General features: G+C 45.0%; 1 protein-coding gene and 1 long non-coding RNA gene across 6 annotated transcripts in view; one reads left to right on the forward strand and one right to left on the reverse strand.

Annotated features, from left to right (window-relative positions):
- CDC42BPA (CDC42 binding protein kinase alpha) overlaps positions 1-18,534 on the reverse strand; it is a 333,906-nt gene that overhangs the window by 206,576 nt on the left and 108,796 nt on the right. For all 5 annotated transcript variants that reach the window (XM_019549566.1, XM_019549565.1, XM_019549564.1 and 2 more), the window contains exon 2: positions 15,652-15,743. In XM_019549566.1, coding sequence (XP_019405111.1) covers positions 15,652-15,743 — 92 coding nt within the window. The remainder of the gene's footprint in view (positions 1-15,651; positions 15,744-18,534) is intronic.
- LOC109319792 lies at positions 7,582-12,959 on the forward strand. The gene is made up of 3 exons (XR_002103629.1): positions 7,582-7,664; positions 9,932-9,940; positions 12,950-12,959. It is a non-coding gene; the product is annotated as an uncharacterized LOC109319792 (long non-coding RNA).

An 18,534-nucleotide genomic window follows, 5' to 3' on the forward strand; every position in this document is an offset into this window, starting at 1 on the left:
AAAAAGTCTGGTGAAATGACAGAAGAACATTTTCATGTCTTGGATTTTCTTTTCAGAAAAGGAAAGCTCATATAGGGCTTAGACAGTTTATCCAGGGAGAGTCCCTGCTCTCTCAGGAGAAACCATGAATGTACAGAAGTCCATAATCTTTCTCCCTGAGTAAAAGTGGCCCCTCTGGGAGAAAAATAACTCAGGAACAACCCAAGTGAAGTGGCTCCCTGAAGAATCTCTCAGGAGACAGAACTTCTGTATAGGCAGCCAGTGGGCTTTGTGCTTCTTTCTCGACCTCCCACAGATGGGGGCAGAGCGTCAGTCTCAGGCAAGCAGGGAGCAGAGCATGTCCCCAAGTGCTTCTAGCTGGAAAAGCCCAGCACCAAAGCATGTAAGGGGTATGTTCGGCTTCTGCCTTCTTCCCTGCCCGAATCACACTGTAGCACTTGGGTGCTGCCAAGCATACTGCATACTCCCTGCCCAGCCGCAGCCAGGCTGGCACTCAGCTCCATGCACAACACAGACCTTACCCCCAGCTTCTCTGAGCCTGATCGTCCTTGACAACATTCACTTGAAAAAAAAAAAAAAAAGCCTGCAAAGCAGTCTGGGCTGTGTGCTCTAAGGACCCCAGGCAGCCTAGCCATCCTGCAGGCCCTTTGCTTTTTCTGAACTTCTGTACAGCCAGTTTTGCTCTCAGGAAAACAAACCTGGAAGAGCTGTTCTGGATTACTTGAATTTGTGTATGCAGCTGTATGTACAATGCTCAGCATTTCTCCAGCTTCCTGTCATTAGCCTACCCTGCCTTGCCAGCTGACTCTCTCCCACTGTCACACAGACTGTGAAACCATACTCCTCACCATGCACTCAGCTCACTAATGAATGATAATCCTTTTGTCTTCAGGTAACCTGTATGCACTCCAGGCCAGGTTTCCTTTCTTACTGGCAAATCCAGTGGTCCAGATCTTGCCCCTGTTACAAAAATGCAATGCATGAGTGCTGTATCTTAGACTAGCATTACTTAAGGATAAACACCGGTGTATGTGATGCATTTATCATTAAAAATGCACAAATCGCTATGGGAGCAGGGGCCAGAAACCCAGGCATCCCTCCCTCTTTCCTGGTACACAGGCTTATGTCCCCCTCTTGTTTACTCTACTGCTGGCCCCATGACACTTTGCTTTTTGGTAAGACAGTGGGCCAGCTTCAAGATGAGGATGGTGAAAGGTGTCTGCCCCATTACTTGGGGAACAGGGTACTCTGCTGGGACACAGGAAGGGCAGGTTCAAACCCCCTGAAGCTGAATGGGGCCTACAGCCCAAGTCTGCAAAGTGCTCCAACCTCTAGGCCAGTGGCTCTCAAATTTCTTAGACTAAAGGCATGTATTAAGCAGTACCTGACTGCATCCTTAAAAGATTTTGTGGCACCCTGGTTGAGAATCCCTACGCTAGGCTATTTATGATAGTGATGGAGGAGAATCTTGTATGTGGGCAAGGGTCAGTTGAATTTCAAGCAGACAGATAGGTCTTGGCACCAGCTGAAATTCCCCACTGGAACAGACAGTCACATGCCTCCTGGGTAATTGAGAATCAGACTGTGGGGGAAGATGCTGCCCATTGAAATGAATTGGGGAACTGCATGGTTCTCTGAGGGCACATGATCTACATGATTCCTTCCATTTAAGGTATAGGAGAACTGCACAACCACATAGGAAAAGTAGAATTCCTCTGTTAATTAGGTCATATAATACATCCAGCAGAACAGATTTGGCCAGAGTGGTGCATCACTCTAGTGGATGAATCATTTCCGGATCTGATCCACAGGGCTTCTTGCTGCAGCTTCTTTGGGTATTTTGCTGGTGTCGGCAATACCCAGGAAGCTAAGGCAACCCTACCCCGTAAACATCACTGAATTTTAAATTTGCAATTATTGTTCAGCATACAAACCGGCAGTGGGGTGGTGGGTGGTGGCAGCGTTAACTTCCATGTGCTGGCTATACCAACACTGCAGCCCTCATAGCCACAGAAACAGGCTCCACAGACTGGATCTACTAGTGGGTTTTTCTGGCCCATGAAAAGCCCTGCGGTTGGTATTTGGTCTATTAACTCATTTGAGTTTGACACTCCTGGTGTAAGACAAGTCTTTTCCAAAAGCTACACATTAGTTTACTGCGTAAAATGGAATTTAGCTTGATAGAGCTACTGGGCTCACCCTTGTACAAAGTGGGAATGTGGTCTAGAGTTAAAGGGGTACACTCCCAGAGAACCTGTATAAAGGTCAAATCCATGACAGCTTTACTGAAGGACAGAAAAAAAGAAACTGGACCAGCTGGCTTTACAGTTCATCAATACCAGTCTTTTATTCTATGAAACCCATAAATGCTATTCCATGTCAACAAAAAATACTAGAATGAACTGATCATCATTTTTAGGCATCTATTATCATAGTACGTTCTTGTGGTGTACATAGTTTCAGAGTGCGGTGTGATGTCTGTTTAATGTAAGACAGTAGATTTTAGGGAGATTACTAGGCCTTGCATACCTCGAAAAAAATGTTGGCTCTTTTAAAACAAGACTCCTGCCTTGATTAGGGGGTTGGACTAGATGACCATGTAAGGTTCCTTGCAGCCCTACTTTCCAATGATTCTAAATGGCTGAGACTATGATAGTTACAACAAACAACATTTAAAAAAATTTCTAAAGCATTATATAAATGCTACTACATATATCATACATAGAACATACACATACAAAGGGTGTCCTTTTGATACTCAGTTATCCTCAAGAACCTCTCCGAGCTGCCAAAAGAAGAAAGAACTACTAATCTTTCCTGTATAGTTATCCTAAAATGGTTCCTGGAACTTATTAACTGGACATTTAACGTTTTTCAAAATTTATTTTTTCCTGTGAGCAGCCAACTAAAAATGCTTGGTATGTGCTGATGTAAACATTTTGGTTTCAGTTGAATTTTATTTTCTCTTTCATTCTTCTAGCGGCTTTCCATATTTCCCACAAACAAATATGCTGCCTGGCACGCTGTCAAATTGTTTCTGTCCCTTATAAACAAAAGGTCTCATCTTTATGCTGTATGTCTTCATGCTTCTCTTTGCCTCCCCAAGCATTTTGTAACAGAATCTATTAAAAACCCCAAAACCCAAAAAACTAATACTAAAATATCTCTTTGTTCTTGGCTCAGCAGGGGTAAGAAGCAAGAGGTGGGCTTTTCAAAGGGGTCTAAGGAAAAAAAAAAAATCAATGCGTGTCTACCTCTGTTAGCTTTTCCTGAGAAGTCCATCTGACATGCTCAGCCCTTGGTTCAGCAGGGTGAGGATCACTGCCTGTGGTAAGTAAGATACTCCTAGATCCTTGGCCCAATTTAAGGGTGGAAGATTTTGAAAAGCCTATTTTCACATTCACTGGTACCAAGTTCATATGTGCTGATAAGTGAAGGGGATAAAGCCATCAGTATCTACAGGATTGAGTTTTCCTTAAAAACAAAACAAAATATTTTCTAATTATTAGGGTTTCAAAGATCATTTTCCAAAATATAAATAAAATAAAAAAATAGATGCAACGTTGTCTTCTCATGTGAGAGGCAGCTCCAGTGCCTCTGCTGACACTCGCAGGTATTTTCAAATAGCAGCAGAATGAAGCAGGCAAAAATTTCAATGCACATACTCAGAATTTCAGCTAAATCCTCCAGCTGCTCCAGGGTGGTCCTTACCATCTCCTTTGTATCAGGATCTGATTAGGTAGATCTCAAGTCATTTGTCTAACAGTTACTTCATAAATTTTGCAAGAGGTGCTGGTTTGGGCAAGCAGCACTAAAGCGCTTCTCACCCACATCATGAACTGTCCCATGATAACACAGCTCCTATTAGCAGAAGATTAATGGATTCTGAAAACAACTCTATACACTCCTCTTTGAATAAGCAACTGTGTAGGAGCTAAGCTGAACAAAATTAAACACATCCTTGGGCTATATTAAGGAAGGAGTTGGCTCAAAGGAAGAATGAATAGGAACAAAAACCCAACAACATTCATTTCGACTCCTTTTGTCTGTATCCAGCCTTTGAAAAAATAACAAAAAGGAACTAGCCAATGAAAACATGTCAATTCTAACATGTAAATTATAAAAAGGAATCAGAGAATCATAGGAAGTTAGGGTTGGAAGTGACCTCAGGAGGTCATCTAATCCAACACCCTGCTCTCAGCAGGGACCAACCCCAACTAGATAATTCCAGCCAAAACTTTGTCCAGCCAGGTTTTGAAAACCTGCAAGGATGGAGCTTCCACCACCTCTCTGGGTAACCTGTTCCAGTGTTTTATCACCCTGCCAGTGAGAAAATGTTTCCTAATATCTAACCTAAACTTCCCTTGCTGCAACTTGAGATTGTTGATCCTTATTCTGTCATCTGCCACCACTGAAAACAGTCTACCTCCATACTCATTCAAATCCTGCTTCAGGTAGTTGAAGGCTGCTATTAAGTCTCCTCTTCTCTAGATTAAATAAACTCAGTTCCTCCAGTCTTTACTCATAAGTCATGTCCCCCAGTCCCCTCACCATTATTGTCACACTCCACTGGACTCTCTCCAATTTCTCCACATCCTTATTGTAGTGGGGGGCCCAGAACTAAACACAGTACTGCAGATGTGGCCTCACCAGTGCTGAATAGAGGGGAGTAATCTAGAGGTGCACTGATGCATCAGTCTAATAGCAGACTGGCACCGATATAAAGAAAATTGATCGTATCGGAAATCAGCCTAATGTGGTTGATAATTTGGCTGAAAAATAACTGTGTGTGCACACAGCCACAGTGCAGCACGTAGGCAGTGAGGAGCACAGCCTGGCAGCTTGGAGAATTGTGCGCAGCTGGTAAATCTGGTGTCATGCAATGGGAGGGGGGAGGGAAGGTGCGTGGGTGGGGAGGGAATCAAGGCCCACGCAGTGAGGGAGGAGTGGGCTGGGGTGGGGGTAGGAGCTGGGGCAAGTGCTGCCCAGCCAAGGCAGGTATGGGACGGAGCCGTGGCTCGTCCAGGGGGGCAACTCCTACTGCTGTGCACTGTTTGTCTGGGAGCTGCTGGTACAGCACTTGCCCACTCATACGGCAGCTCCTGCCACTCGTGCATGGGGTGGGCGTGTGCCTCCAGATCTGCACAGGGCAGGGCAGGGCAGGGCAGGGCAGGCTGGGGCCAGGGTTCTTCCTGGCCCACTCTCCCCACACAGATCCGGTGGTACATGCCCCTCATGCCCTCCCAGATGAGCAGCAGGAGCAGTGGCAGAAGCCGCTGGACAAGTGGGTGAGCTCCAGACCAGCAGCTCCCAGATGAGCGGCATGCAGTGGTGGGAGCTGTCCCCTGCGCATCCCCTGGACAAGCTGTAGCTCCATCCCGCACTCACCCCACCCTACCTGGGCAGTGCTTGCTCCAGCCCCTGCCCCAGCCCCACTCCTCCCTCAACACAAGGGCCTTGATCTGCCCCCCCCACCCCCCCCTTTCCCTTCCACCACACCAGACTTACCAGCTGCAAGCAGCTCTCCAAGCTGCCACGCTGGTATTGGAAATTGAATTGGTATTGGCTGATATATCTCCTTAAAAATCAGCTATTCGTATCAGCCCCAAAAATCTCTACCGGTGCACCCCTAGAATAATTATTTCCCTTGACCTACTGACAACACACCTACCAATGAAGCCTAGTATGCTGTTAGTCTTCCTGGTAACTAGGACACACCACTGGCTTATATTCAGCTTACTGCCCACTGTAACCCTCAGGTCCTTTTCTGCAGAGGTACTGGCCAGCCAGTCAGCCCCCAGCCTGTACTGGTATATGGGATTGTTCCATCCTAATTTCAGGACTTTGCACTTGTCCTTGTTGAACCTCATGAGATTCTTTTTGGTCCAATCCCCCAATTTGTCTAGGTCAGTCTGAATCCTAGCTGTACCCTCCAGAGCATCTACTACTCCCCTCAGTTTGGTGTCATTTGCAAACTGGCTGAGGGTGCACTCTATTTCATGTTCCAAGTCATTGATGAAAACATTGAACAAAACTGGCCCCAAGACCGACCCACTTGATACTGGTTGCCACCTAGACAGCAAGCCATTGATTACTACTCTCTGAGCCCCATGCTCCAGCCAGCTTTCTATCCACCGTACAATCCATTCATCCAGCTCATACTTCCTTAGCTTGCCTGTGAGAATGCTGTGAGAGACTATATCAAAAGCCTTGCTGAAATCAAGGTATACCACATTCACTTATCCCCCTGCCTCCCTAGAGCCAGTCATCTCATCATAGAAGGCAATCAGGTCTGTCAGACATGACTTGCCCTTGGTGATCCATGCTGTTTCCTAATCACCTTCTTCTCCATGTTCTTAGAAATGGATTCCTTGAGAATCTTGCTCCATGATTTTTTCAAGGAGGTAAGGCCAAGCAGTCTGTAGTTCCCTGGATCCTCCTTTTTCCCTTCCTTAAATATGGGTCCTGTGTTTGTCCGTTTCCAATCATCCAGGACCTCTCCTGATCACCATGAGACTGCAAAGATGATGGCCACTGGCTCTGCAGTCAAATCAGTCAACTCCCTCAGCACCCTCGGGTGCATCCCATCCAGCTTCATAGACTTGTACACATCCAGCTTTTCTTAGTCCCTAACCTGTTCTTTCACCACTGAGGGTTGCTCACCTCTTCTTCAAACTCTGATGCCCAGTGCAGTAGTCTCAGGGCTGCCCTTGCCTGTGAAGACAGAGGCAAATAAGGCGCTGAGCCTTTTCTGCATCCTGTCACAAGGTTGCCTCCCCCATTCAGTAAGTGGCCCAACACTTTCCCTGATCCTCCTCTTGCTACTGAAATATTTGTAGAAATCCTTCTTGTTACATTTCAAATTCCTTGCTAGCTGCAACTCTAATTGCACTTTGGCCTTCCTGACTTCGTCCCTGCATGCCCAAGCAAGGGTCTTATATTCATCCCTAGTTATTTCTTCAAGTTTCCACTTCTTATAAGCTTCTTTTTTGTGATTTGGTTTGCTGAAGAGTTAGTTCCCTGCTAAGCCAAGCTCGTCTTCTGCCATACTTGTTAGTCTTCCTGCATATCAGGATGGTTTGTTCCTGGACTTTCAGTAAGGCTTCTTTAAAGTACAGCTGGCTCTCCTGGACTCCTGAGACTGGCTTTCCAGGGGATCCTGCCTCTGAGTTCCCTGAGCGAGTTGGTCTGCTTTTCTGAAGTCCGGGGTTCTTACTCTGCTGCTCTCCATCCTTCCTTTCCCCAGGATCCTGAACTTAACTCATTTCATGGATGCTGCTGTTCAAGTTGCCATCTACTGCAGCCAATCCTCTAGTTTTCCTGTGCATCAGAATGGTTTGTTCCTGCACTCTCAGTAAGTCATCCTTAAAGTACGGCTAGCTCTCCTGGACTCCTCTCTCCCACAGTATGGCTCATCAGGGGATCCTGCCCAAGAGTTCCCTGAGTGAACTGAAGTCTGCTTTTCTGAAATCCAGAAGTTCCTTACTCTGCTGCTCTCCATTCTTCCTTTCCTCAGGAAATTGAACACAATCATCTTGTGGTTGCTGCTACCCAGCTTGCCATCTACTGCAACCAGTCCTCAATTTACAACTCTGAGTTATGAAGAACGGCACTTAAGACGTTTATAAACTGACACCCTGTTTCGACCTTCCAACATGGGTTTTGTCTTTATGATGATGGATACAGCTACGTCCAGCTGGTAAGTCTGGTGTGGTGGAAGGGGAGGGATGTGGGGGGACAAGGCTCTGTCCTAGGGCCTATACTGTTTAACATGTTCATCAATGATGTGGACATTGATGTCAGAAGCAGACTGGCCAAGTTCGCCGATGACACCAAACTCTGGGGTAAAGCATCCACGCCTGAAGATAGGAGGGTGATCCAGGCAGATCTGGACAGACTCATAAAATGGGTGGACGAGAACCTGATGGTGTTCAACACCAAAAAATGCAAGGTTCTCCACCTTGGGAGGAAAAACCTGCACCACACTTACAGGCTTCGTAGTACTACGCTGGTTAGCACTACAGATGAAAGGGACTTGGGGGTCATGGTGGACCACAAGATGAACATGAACCTTCAGTGTGATGCTGCGGCTAGTAAAGCGAGCAAAACGCTGGCTTGCATCCATAGATGCTTCTCAAGCAGATCCTGAGACATCATTCTCCTGCTGTACTTGGCCTTGGTGAGGCCGCAGCTGGAGTACTGCATCCAGTTTTGGGCTCCACAATTCACAAAGGATGTGGAGAAGCTTGAGAGAGTCCGGAGAAGAGCCACGTGCATGATCAGAGGTCAGGAAAACAGACCTTATGAGGAGAGGCTGAGAGTAATGGGGCTATTCAGCCTGGAAAAGCGCAGGCTCAGGGGCAATCTGGTGGCCACCTATAAGTTTATCAGGGGTGCTCATCAGGATCCGGGGGAACGTCTGTTCACCAGAGCCCCCCAAGGGATGACAAGATCAAATGGTCACAAACTGCACTGTGACTGGTTCAGGCTGGACATAAGAAAGAACTTCTTCACTGTCCAAGCCCCCAAGGTTTGGAATAGACTGCCGCTGGAGGCGGTTCAAGCACCCACTCTGAATGCCTTCAAGACACATTTGGGTGCTTATCTTGCTGGGATCCTATGATCCCTGCTGACTTCCTGCCCCTGGGACAGGTGGCTGGACTCAATGATCCTCTGGGGTCCCGTCCAGCCCAAACATCTATGAAATCAAGGACTCCATGGTTAGAGAGGGTCTAGGGCTGGGGCAAGTTGCTTGTCTGGTGCCTCCCAATGTTCATCTGGAAGGGTATGGGAGCAGGTGGCATGTGCCCCCAGATCTACAAAGGGTGAAGTGTGTGTGGGGCTGGGGCTGCACAGGGCTTAGCTGGGAGCAGGAACTATGCCTGCCTGTTGCTTGCCCAGCCGGGGTGCGGTGGGTGCAGGACTAGGTTCCTGCACTGCCTCCAGACAAGTGGGAGACACCCCCCACTCCTAGATGAGCCGTGGCTCTGTCCCACATCTGCCCTGCCCCAGCTGGGTGAGTGGGGGAAGGATATGGGGGGGGGCATATGCCCCCAGATCAGGGTGTGTTAGGTGGGGCCAGGGCTTGTCTGGGAGGCTGGGACAGCTTCTGCTGCTGCACACCACTTGTCCAGAGGCTGCACAGTAGCCCTGTCCTACATCCACCGCACCCCGGCTGGGAAAGCAGTGGGAGGACATAGACCCTATTCCCAGAGCAGCCTGGTGCAGCCCTTGCCCACCCCGCATGTATCTGGGGGCACACCATCCCCACCAGATGAATAGCAGAAGCCATTAGACAAGCAACTTGCCCCAGCCCCAGCCCCAGCCCCTCCCTCACTGCAGGGGGCCTTGATCTGTCCTCCCAAACCCCTTCCCTTCCACCACACCTGACTTACCAGTTGGACACAGCTGTATCCAGTGTTATAAAGGAACCAATTCCCCATTTACAACATTGTTCCTATGGGAAAACTGGTTCCAAGTCAGGACTTTTAGTTTTAAGATGTGGTTTTCAGGAACCAATTGTGTCATACGTCTGAGGATTGCTTGTACTACATCCCCCACCAATTCTACCTTATTTGTGAGCACTGGGTCAAGAAGACTGAATCACTTTATGATCAAGTTTCAGACTGCACCCATGGGTTAAAATTTGTCTAGCTAAAGATCAAAACAGTACAAGAAAAAAATCTGAAATCTTTAAAGGCAGTTATAAACAGTATCAAAGAGATGTCTTGGGGTCACTTGGTCACTTTTCATTATGGAAAACATTTCAGAAACTGAACAAATTGATGCAGTTGATTTATGGGATATTGCCTTCTGTCTGTGCAGAATCTCAGCACTAACAGTGAACAGAGAGGAGGATGGGGAAACTCATGCTTTTAAATTATTTATGGTTTGATTCACCACAGAAGAGCTTCCTGCGGAAGTTTCACAGGATTTTGTGGTTTAGCTTTCAGGGAGCCTGATGCTGATTCAGTGGACAAAAATGACTTCTCCCTTCAGCTAAGAACAACCTTGTTTTTACATCTGATTTGATGACAAAAATGATTTCTCTCAATTTCTTACTCTGTTTTACTATTTTTAATTGAATTGTGTTGAACTATGGCTGTCCAGCATTGTTGAGTTCAGTCATTGTGTTTTATGTAGAAACATTTCCACAATGAACAACAGGTGAATACAGCATTGTCTAGGCCAGGAAGAGAGATACAAGTACCCACTTCCGGGTGGCAAAGGGTTATGGATAAAGACAAATGCTTATTGTTGCTCAGCACCCAGGCTGCTCAGCTCCTTGGATGACTTATGCAGCAGAGAAGAGGCCCAAAATAAACATTTCCATGAGTTATGGAACCAAAGCAGGAGGCGCAGTATTAGGCCTCTGTAAAAACAGGCTCTGAATAATATTCTGTAGATAAGGTACTATCTGCGTACTGGTTCCAAAGAGAAACTAATTACTGCTTCCCCTGTTTTCCTGGAGCCAAGGCATTTATGGGACTGAAATACCTACCAGGTCTTCAGAGGTTTAGGGAGAACCTTTTCATATAGCAGAAGGGAATAGTGAGAGGGAACTCTGACTCCAAAATCGAAATATCTTGCTTCTCATAAAGGAATAACCCACGTGGGGTTCAATTTAGGCCAGGTTTGGGCAATTATTTTGAGCAGAGCGCCGCTTACCGAGTTTTGGCAAGCTGTCAAGGGCTGCATGGGTAGTCCTGCCCCTTGAGAGGCTCCCCGCCCCCTGGTCGCCATCTTGTGACTGGAAGTCCCACCCCCTAACCCCTGACCTTTGCTACCAGAAGTCCCTCCTCTTGCCCCCAGAAGTACTCCTTTCAGCAAGGGGTTTTGCCATCTCAGAACCAGAAAAATACCAAATTATGTTCTAAAATATTGAACATCTACAACATTCATTAATTCAATTTAAAAAAATATTTCTGCCCTGGATTTACATGTGTTTGTGTAGTGTACACAGAGGTGCCTGCATAATAGCTTAAAATGAACCCTTACGCTTACATTTTGTGGGGGTTGGGTATAGGTTTGTGGAGGCTGTGGGCGTGTGGGTGTTGAATGAGAGAGCATGTGGGTGTGTGTGTGGATATGTGGGGTGTGAGTAGGTATGGAAGGAGGGTGGCTGGGATTTGTGTATGGCAGTGCAAGGGGAGGTGTGGGTGCATGTGTATGGTGGGGTGTGCATGTGGGACTCACCCTACAAACATACACACACACTGTGCCCCTGTTCCTGCAGACACGTGAGTGCACATATGCACTCACATCCCCTCCCCCATCAGCATGATTCCATCCTCTGCAGTCTGGTGATGCAGCCAGGAGCCACAGCCACATGGTGTCTGAGCAGGGAGGGGGCAGGAAAGCAGGGAACTTCTGGCTGGGGGTGGGCAGGGCTGGGCTGCTCAAGCCTGCTGAAGGCTCCCTCTGGGTCCTACTGCCCCTGGCTCCTGTCAGCTTTGACAGGGGCAAATAAATATTAATTTACTACATTTTTTAGGGCTTTGTGGGCCAGATAGAATGGTCTGGCAGGCTGGATCCAGCTCACAGGCTGTATTTTGCCGACCCCTTATTTAGGCTCTAACATAGTTTATACAGAATAAAAATTCCACTGCCAAGGAAACAGACGATGGCAAAACAGCTAAAATAAATGTGATTTATATGTTCTTAGTAGCTTTGCAGTATGGGTCATGATTTAAACATGCATGTGGTGGTGATGATTGGAACAGTGACATAGTTTAGAGTAAAAACTCCAATTCCTTTAATAACAGCTAAAGAAACCTGGTTTTCCATGACCCTAGACTAACAAAAACAAATAAATAAATGATTCTCTTCTCTGCCATCTAAATGTGGCATACAGCCTCCACTGATGTTACAGATTCCAAAGTGCACAAAAAGGAAAAAAAGTGCTAAATAAAACATTATGTTTCTAACAAAAGACTAATTCAAAAGGTTCTTGTTCAACAGCTCAGGTAGTCCAAACATACTTGAACTGGGTGGGCAATCAAATAAAATTAAAACATTTTCAGTAAATTCTATCCCACATCTTCACTATTAATCTAATTTTGTTAGGAATTACTTTCAAAATATTCAACCAAAGTATGAAAAACGACGACCTTTATTATATATTCATAGACGTTAGGGCCGGAAGGGACCTCAGTAGGTTACTGAGTCTGACCCCCTGCCCTGGGCAGGAAAGAGCACTGGGGTCACATGACCCCAGCTAGGTGCTTGTCCAGTCTCCTCTCGAAGACCCCCAAAGTAGGGCAGAGCACCACCTTCTTGGAAGCCCATTCCAAGCAACCCTTACTGTGAAGAAGTTCTTTCTAATGTTCAACATAAATCTGCTCTCCGTCAATTTGTAGCCATTGTTCCTAGCTACTCCAGGGGGTGCCCTAGTAAATACAACATCTCCTGTTCCCTGCTGCCTTCCCTTGATGAATTTATAGGCAGTCACAAAATCACTTCTCAGCCTTCTCTTCCAAAGGCTGAAGAGATCTAGGTCTCCCAGTCTCTCCTTGTAGGACCTTGCCTGCAGGCCTCTGACAATATGAGTGGCCCTTCTCTGAACCCTCTTAAGGTCCATCACCTCCCTGGACCTGTTTGTCATGCATGATAAAGTGTGGTTAGCCTTGTTGATCACTTTGTCACACTGATGACTCATGTTCATCTTGGAGTCAACTATGACTCCAAGATCCTTTTTTGCTGCTGTGCTGCTGAGAAGGTCACCCCCCACCTGTAAGTGTGTTGGTGGCTCTTTTTACCCAGGTGCAGCACTTTGCACTTGTCTTTGTTGAACTACATCCTATTTTGTTCTGTCCATTTTTCCAACCTGTCCAGATCCAGCTGGATCTGTTCCCTACCCTCTGCTATATTAACCTTGCCCCATAATTTGGTATCATCTGCGAACTTGGACAAGGTGCTCTTCACGCCTTTGTCCAAGTCACTGATGAAGACACTGAATAGCACCAGTCCAAGGAGCTAGCCTTGCGGGACTCCATTGCCCACAGCTTTCCAGGTCGATATCGACCTGTCTACCACCACTCTCTGGGTGTGACCCCTAAGCCAGTTTGCCATCCACCTGACTGTGTAATCATCTACATCAAGTCTGTCAATTTATCTACAAGAACAGAATGATATAATGTATCTACCTCAACTCCTGCATCTAAGCATTTTGTGACCTGGTCATAAAAAGAAACAAGGTTAGTCAGGCAGGATCTACTTGCAATGAATCTATGCTGATTTCCTTTCAGCATTATTTCCCTTGCTCGGCTCCCACACATGTAATCCTTAATGATTTTTTCTAGAGTTTTCCCAAGAATAGAGGTGAGACTAACTGGCCTATAGTTTCCCAGCTCCTTCCTCCTCCCCTTCTTGAAAACAGGGACCACACTGACCCTTTTTCTGTTCCTTTTCCAGTGGCTCTGCTATGACACTGGCCAAATCCTTCAGCACCCTTGGATGAAGTTCATCTGAGCCCGCTGATTTGAACAAAACCAGCTCCTCCAAGTGCCCCTTCACTGTCTGTGCTAACAGTTGGTGGGCTAGTGTCCCTCTGGTGTCTATCTATGATCCAATCGGGAGATTTGTCTTGGTCTGTGTCTAGGAATACAGATGCAAAGAACTTACTGAAGAGCTCAGCTTTGTCCCCCGTCTCTGTCAGCAATTACCTACTTCGTCCTGTAAGGGTCCTATGCTACCCTGCACCTTCCTTTTGTTCCCTATATACATGAAGACAGACTTTTTGTTGTCCTTAATTTTTGTTGCCAGCCTAAATTCTAATTCTGCTTTGGCCTTTCTAACTGATCCCCTGCAAGTAAGCCACGGAGGTATGCTTCTCGTTGGTAGTTACCCTGTTTCCACAGCCTGTATACCTCTTTCTTTGCCCTCAGGCTTTCCTGGAAGAAAGGTAGGATGTCACCAGATTCAGTGGTTTATATCTTCTGGATGGGAAGAACTACAGCCCAAGTATTGGGATTAGTTGCAAACATGGACGAAAAAGAGAAGTACCATATTACTCAAATATAAGACAAGTCCCCCCTCCCCCGCATCAGCATGGGGGAAGAAAAAACCTAGTCTTATATTCATATACAAAACAGAATGGGGAGGGCAGGCAGCTGCTATGACTCTTATTCTTGCCCTCAGCCCAGAGTCAGACTCAGAGCAGCCTCCTGCCCCAGTCACCCACACTTCCCTCTGCAGTTTCTGCCCCTGACTCACCCTCTTCCCTGCCCCTTACTGTCAGATGCAGCTTGGCCTGAGGTCCCTCCTGGGCACTGAGCACATAGAAACTCCTTCCCCTGTCTGGCCAATTAGCAGCGCTGACACCGCTGCATGGCCAGGCAAAGACTGAGTTTCCATGTGCTGTGCTCTGGGGGCAGTTACACAAGTTACATTTTTCACTTGATTGGCCTCCAGAAAGCGGTCTAAGTCTGTGATGGAACACATGTTTATGGCTGCAGAGTGCTTTTACAATGGCTGATAATGTGAAAAATTAATAGTCAAATCAGGTATTAGATGAAGACGCTCTAAAACAGAGTATCTTAAGGAACTTGTGTTCCCTCAAGGGTTAATTATTTGTGCTTTGCAGGTCTCGGCTGCTGCTCATGCTGACAAAAACCAGCCCAGCCCAGCCCACCCCCTCCCCACCCATGCTGTCAAGGTGGAGGTGGAGCCACCTCCTCTCCCCTCCCCCCCATGCCAGCTGCTCCCTGCTGTATCCTCCCCAGCTCTGGCTAGGCAAAGCCCAGCCAGCATCTGCCTGCTCCTTCTGCTCCCTCCCCCTCCCGCTCCCTCTCCTGCTGACAGCGCCAGAGCTGGGGGCGGGGGGCAAGAGTTGGGATGAGAAAAGGGGTGGTTTGCTGGAGCACCCCCACCTGCTGGACAGGGCTGGTGCAGGCAGGCTCAAGCCCACTTAAAAAAACAGATGAGAAAGTCTGTTGGGTTGGGGGGTGTGGAGAGGGCTCTAACTCATGGCACTTTGTGTAAAGTGCCATAAGTTAAAGTGGGGCCCCAAATGTCTGTAGGAACCCTGGGTCAGAGCAGCCAGAGCAGCATCTGACAGTAAATGGTATGAGGCTGTCGGAAGAGGCAGAGACTTGGGGAAGTTTGGAAAGGAAGAAGCAAAGACTGGAGGAAGTGGGGGGCGGGGGTTCAGGTGTCAGGAAGGCTGCAGGGGGAAGAACTGGTCAGGGCAGAGGGCAATGGGCAACCTGATCCCCTCTCTCCCCCACCACTGACTTCCGTGCTGTAACAATGGGAAGGAAGGGAAATTCAAGACAATCCCTCTAATACTTAGCTTCTATACTTGGAAAATTATAACAAATTTATAAATTTCCATATATAGAACCTCATTATTAGAGATCATTTTATATTCAGAGTCATCTTACATTGGAGCAAATACAGTATTAAAATACAATCTGAAATCTCTTTTTCTGAAGACTTGTACAGATTGCATGCACAAATGTATACATCTTAATAGTATTTGTATTACATTTTAGTTTGACCTAACACATCTGCTCTGCCTAAAGATTTCAAAAGCACTTATGAATTTCTAGAAGACCTTTATTACAGTACCTTGGTACCAATAAACTTTCTGACTGCTGCAGACCTTCTGTAAAATATTCAAACTCTCTCACAAAACAAGAAAACACTTACCTCCCCAAAGGCTCCTCGGCCAATCACCTTCAAGATTTCAAAATCTTCTTTATGTAGTCGCATCTGTTTCACCTTAGATGTAAAAGGTTTGGCTGAAACAAAGGAAAATATCAATCATTATAAAAGCTAGGTAAGAGTAACATAAAACATAAAGCTGAATGGCCCTGAAAATAACAGATCCTTTTGCTCATATACCTATAATCCCTAAAGTAATATTACAAAGAATAAAGCTGGAACAAATGACTAATAAGAACTAAGCCCAAACTTTCAGCCTTCTGTGAAAGGAAATTTATGGAGCACACATTTTTACAAATAGAATCAAGCTGCCTATATTTATATATATATTTCTTATAAATTCATACAATGATTTTCAATACAGTAGGTATCTAAGCATTATGGACTGCTATCACAGATTATAAAAGTAGAGCATGGGAAAATGAATATCTCACTCTGAACTTAGAAATGCTAATTTCTACACAAGTCTCAAAATAAATAATCAATATTTCACTCCAAGGAAAATCAAAATGCTGATGAAAAAGTGCTGAATTGATAGCACTGGCTCAGGAATGCCAATCAGCTCACACCTCTTGAGACTTCTCCTCTGACCAAGAGGGTTGCTCAGTTTATCCATGACCTACAGAACAGACACCAGGATCCCAACTGAACATCAAAAGAAATTATTAGTATAGTTTCCTTTTCTTTTGACCATCATTGTCCGTCTCCAATTTCTTCTTCTAAGCCTTGTATTTTTAGTCTTACAGATGGTGACCCAACAGGGATACAACCTTCTACATTCAGGTAATATATGTGCCTTCTGTAAAATATTTTCTGTATTTTTTCCAAAGTCAGGTTAATAATAGAATGCTTTTTTTTAAAGATTTTTTAAAATCCAGGCATATAACATTTACACAGAGTTTGTGCCAGACATGAAATAGGTGAACAGAAATGTTTTGGCTTTTTTTTTTTTTTAAAAAAAAACCTCTTTTACATCCCAAATGAATAAGAGAGCACATGTCCACAAATAAACATTATAAACATATTTTAAAACAATTATCCTTTATGCATTAAGTATTACTTATTATGCATTTTGTAAACTTTATTTCTATTTTGTAAGCTTTAGTGATATGACAGTACTAAGAGCATGTAATCATTGCTCAGAGAATTAAGTAAATAAAAATAATATTTAAAAATAAAATCTATTCCACCTTTAAGTTTCTACCAAGACTTATGTTTAGAGCTCTGTGTAGCTCTTCATGAACTCACTGTTATCACCCAAAGGGAAATAGATAGTATGCCCATTTCTACATGCACCTTGTTTTCACTAGTTACCTGTGCATCCCCAATGAGGTCTGTTGCACTCTTTAGGAAATCTTAGTTTAATGAAATGCTAGTTTAATGAATTTATTCAGGTAATCAAAGAACATACCTATTTTTAAATATCTGCTTTTAAACACAACTTCTTGTCATAAGACTTCACACAATTCCATTCCTAATGGGGGACCTATTGTTTGGGACTTTATTGTCCATAAAAGGGAGATAGGTGGGCTACTGAAAAGGAAATTGAACTAGAATCCAGAAGCCAAGCACTGAAGCTATGTCTTGAACCCACATTTCTTGTGTGATCTTGGACAGACTGTTTAAAATAGTGCTTCCCAAACTATTTCTCAGCATGGCCCTGTTTCCCCAGCATGGCCCCTCACTCCCAACCCACAGCCCCCACCCCTATGACCCCATCTGCTGATGCTGCTACCCCATTTGGGGTTGCAACCTACATATCTTGTGCTCCGTTTCCTTATCTGTAAAATGGGGATAGTACTTACTACCCTACTTCAGAGAGATATTGAGAGGACTGCATAATTACTTAGACAAGTAGAAGATGGCACGTGCTCTCAAATGAAGTAACTGAAACACCTTGTTTAAATGCATTTAGGTTTTAAAAGTACAGATAGGTTAAAAAAATTGGTCAACATTTATGTGATATTTGGAAAAAAATGGCCCATTAAAATATTTTCAGATCTTGCTTGCAGGGTGGGTTTTAAAGCAATTCATCCATGAGCCTTGTTATACGATGCCAAAGTCCCACTTACTGAGGGATTACGCGGGGTCTGTGTGGACACATTTCTTTGCAGGACTGATAACTAGAACCATGAAGAAAATTTCTAAGTTGTAACAGTAATTGCTTCCTCAGTGTAACAGCAACAACAAGGTGCAGTTGCACAAATGCCCTATTCTGGTTACCTATATGCTTAAACTCATGCTGTATTCTCTAGATATTAAACATTTGGGCTTTTTGCACAGATTTACAAAAACAAAAAAATCTACCAATAATTAAATGAACTGATTTAAATGGAAAATGAGTATGTAAGTGTACTAATTATTTAGTTCTAAATTAAAATTCTGATATAAAGTTGATGTAGATATAAAAATGTGATCCAGCGCTTTAAAAATCCTTTTCCAAAACATGTCTCTCTTTCTAGCATTGATTATACAATGGAACTCTATAAAATGAAGTCGATATACACAAGGTATATAGTAGGACTAGTGGATTTTCTAACTTGTAATATAAAGGCCTTCTTTCCCCTGCCACAGAAAATGATGTACATTATATACATCAGAGAATAATAAACACAAGGTGTTTAAAAATCATAGACCTTATCACACATGCTTTAATCAAACACTGTGGATTTAAGTGGTCATAGAATCATAGGATCATAGAAGTAGGGTTGGAAGGGACCTTATAGATATTCAAGTCCGACCCCCTGCCAGGGCAGGAGAAAAAAAAACTGGGCTCAAATGATCCCAGCTAGGTAGGCATCAAGCCTCCTCTTAAAGACCCCCAGGGTAGGAGCCAGCACCACTTCCCTTGGAAGTTGGTTCCAGATC

This window comes from Crocodylus porosus, unplaced genomic scaffold (assembly GCF_001723895.1).
Source record: "Crocodylus porosus isolate Cpor-Errol unplaced genomic scaffold, CroPor_comp1, whole genome shotgun sequence".
Taxonomy (NCBI): Eukaryota; Metazoa; Chordata; order Crocodylia; family Crocodylidae; genus Crocodylus; species Crocodylus porosus.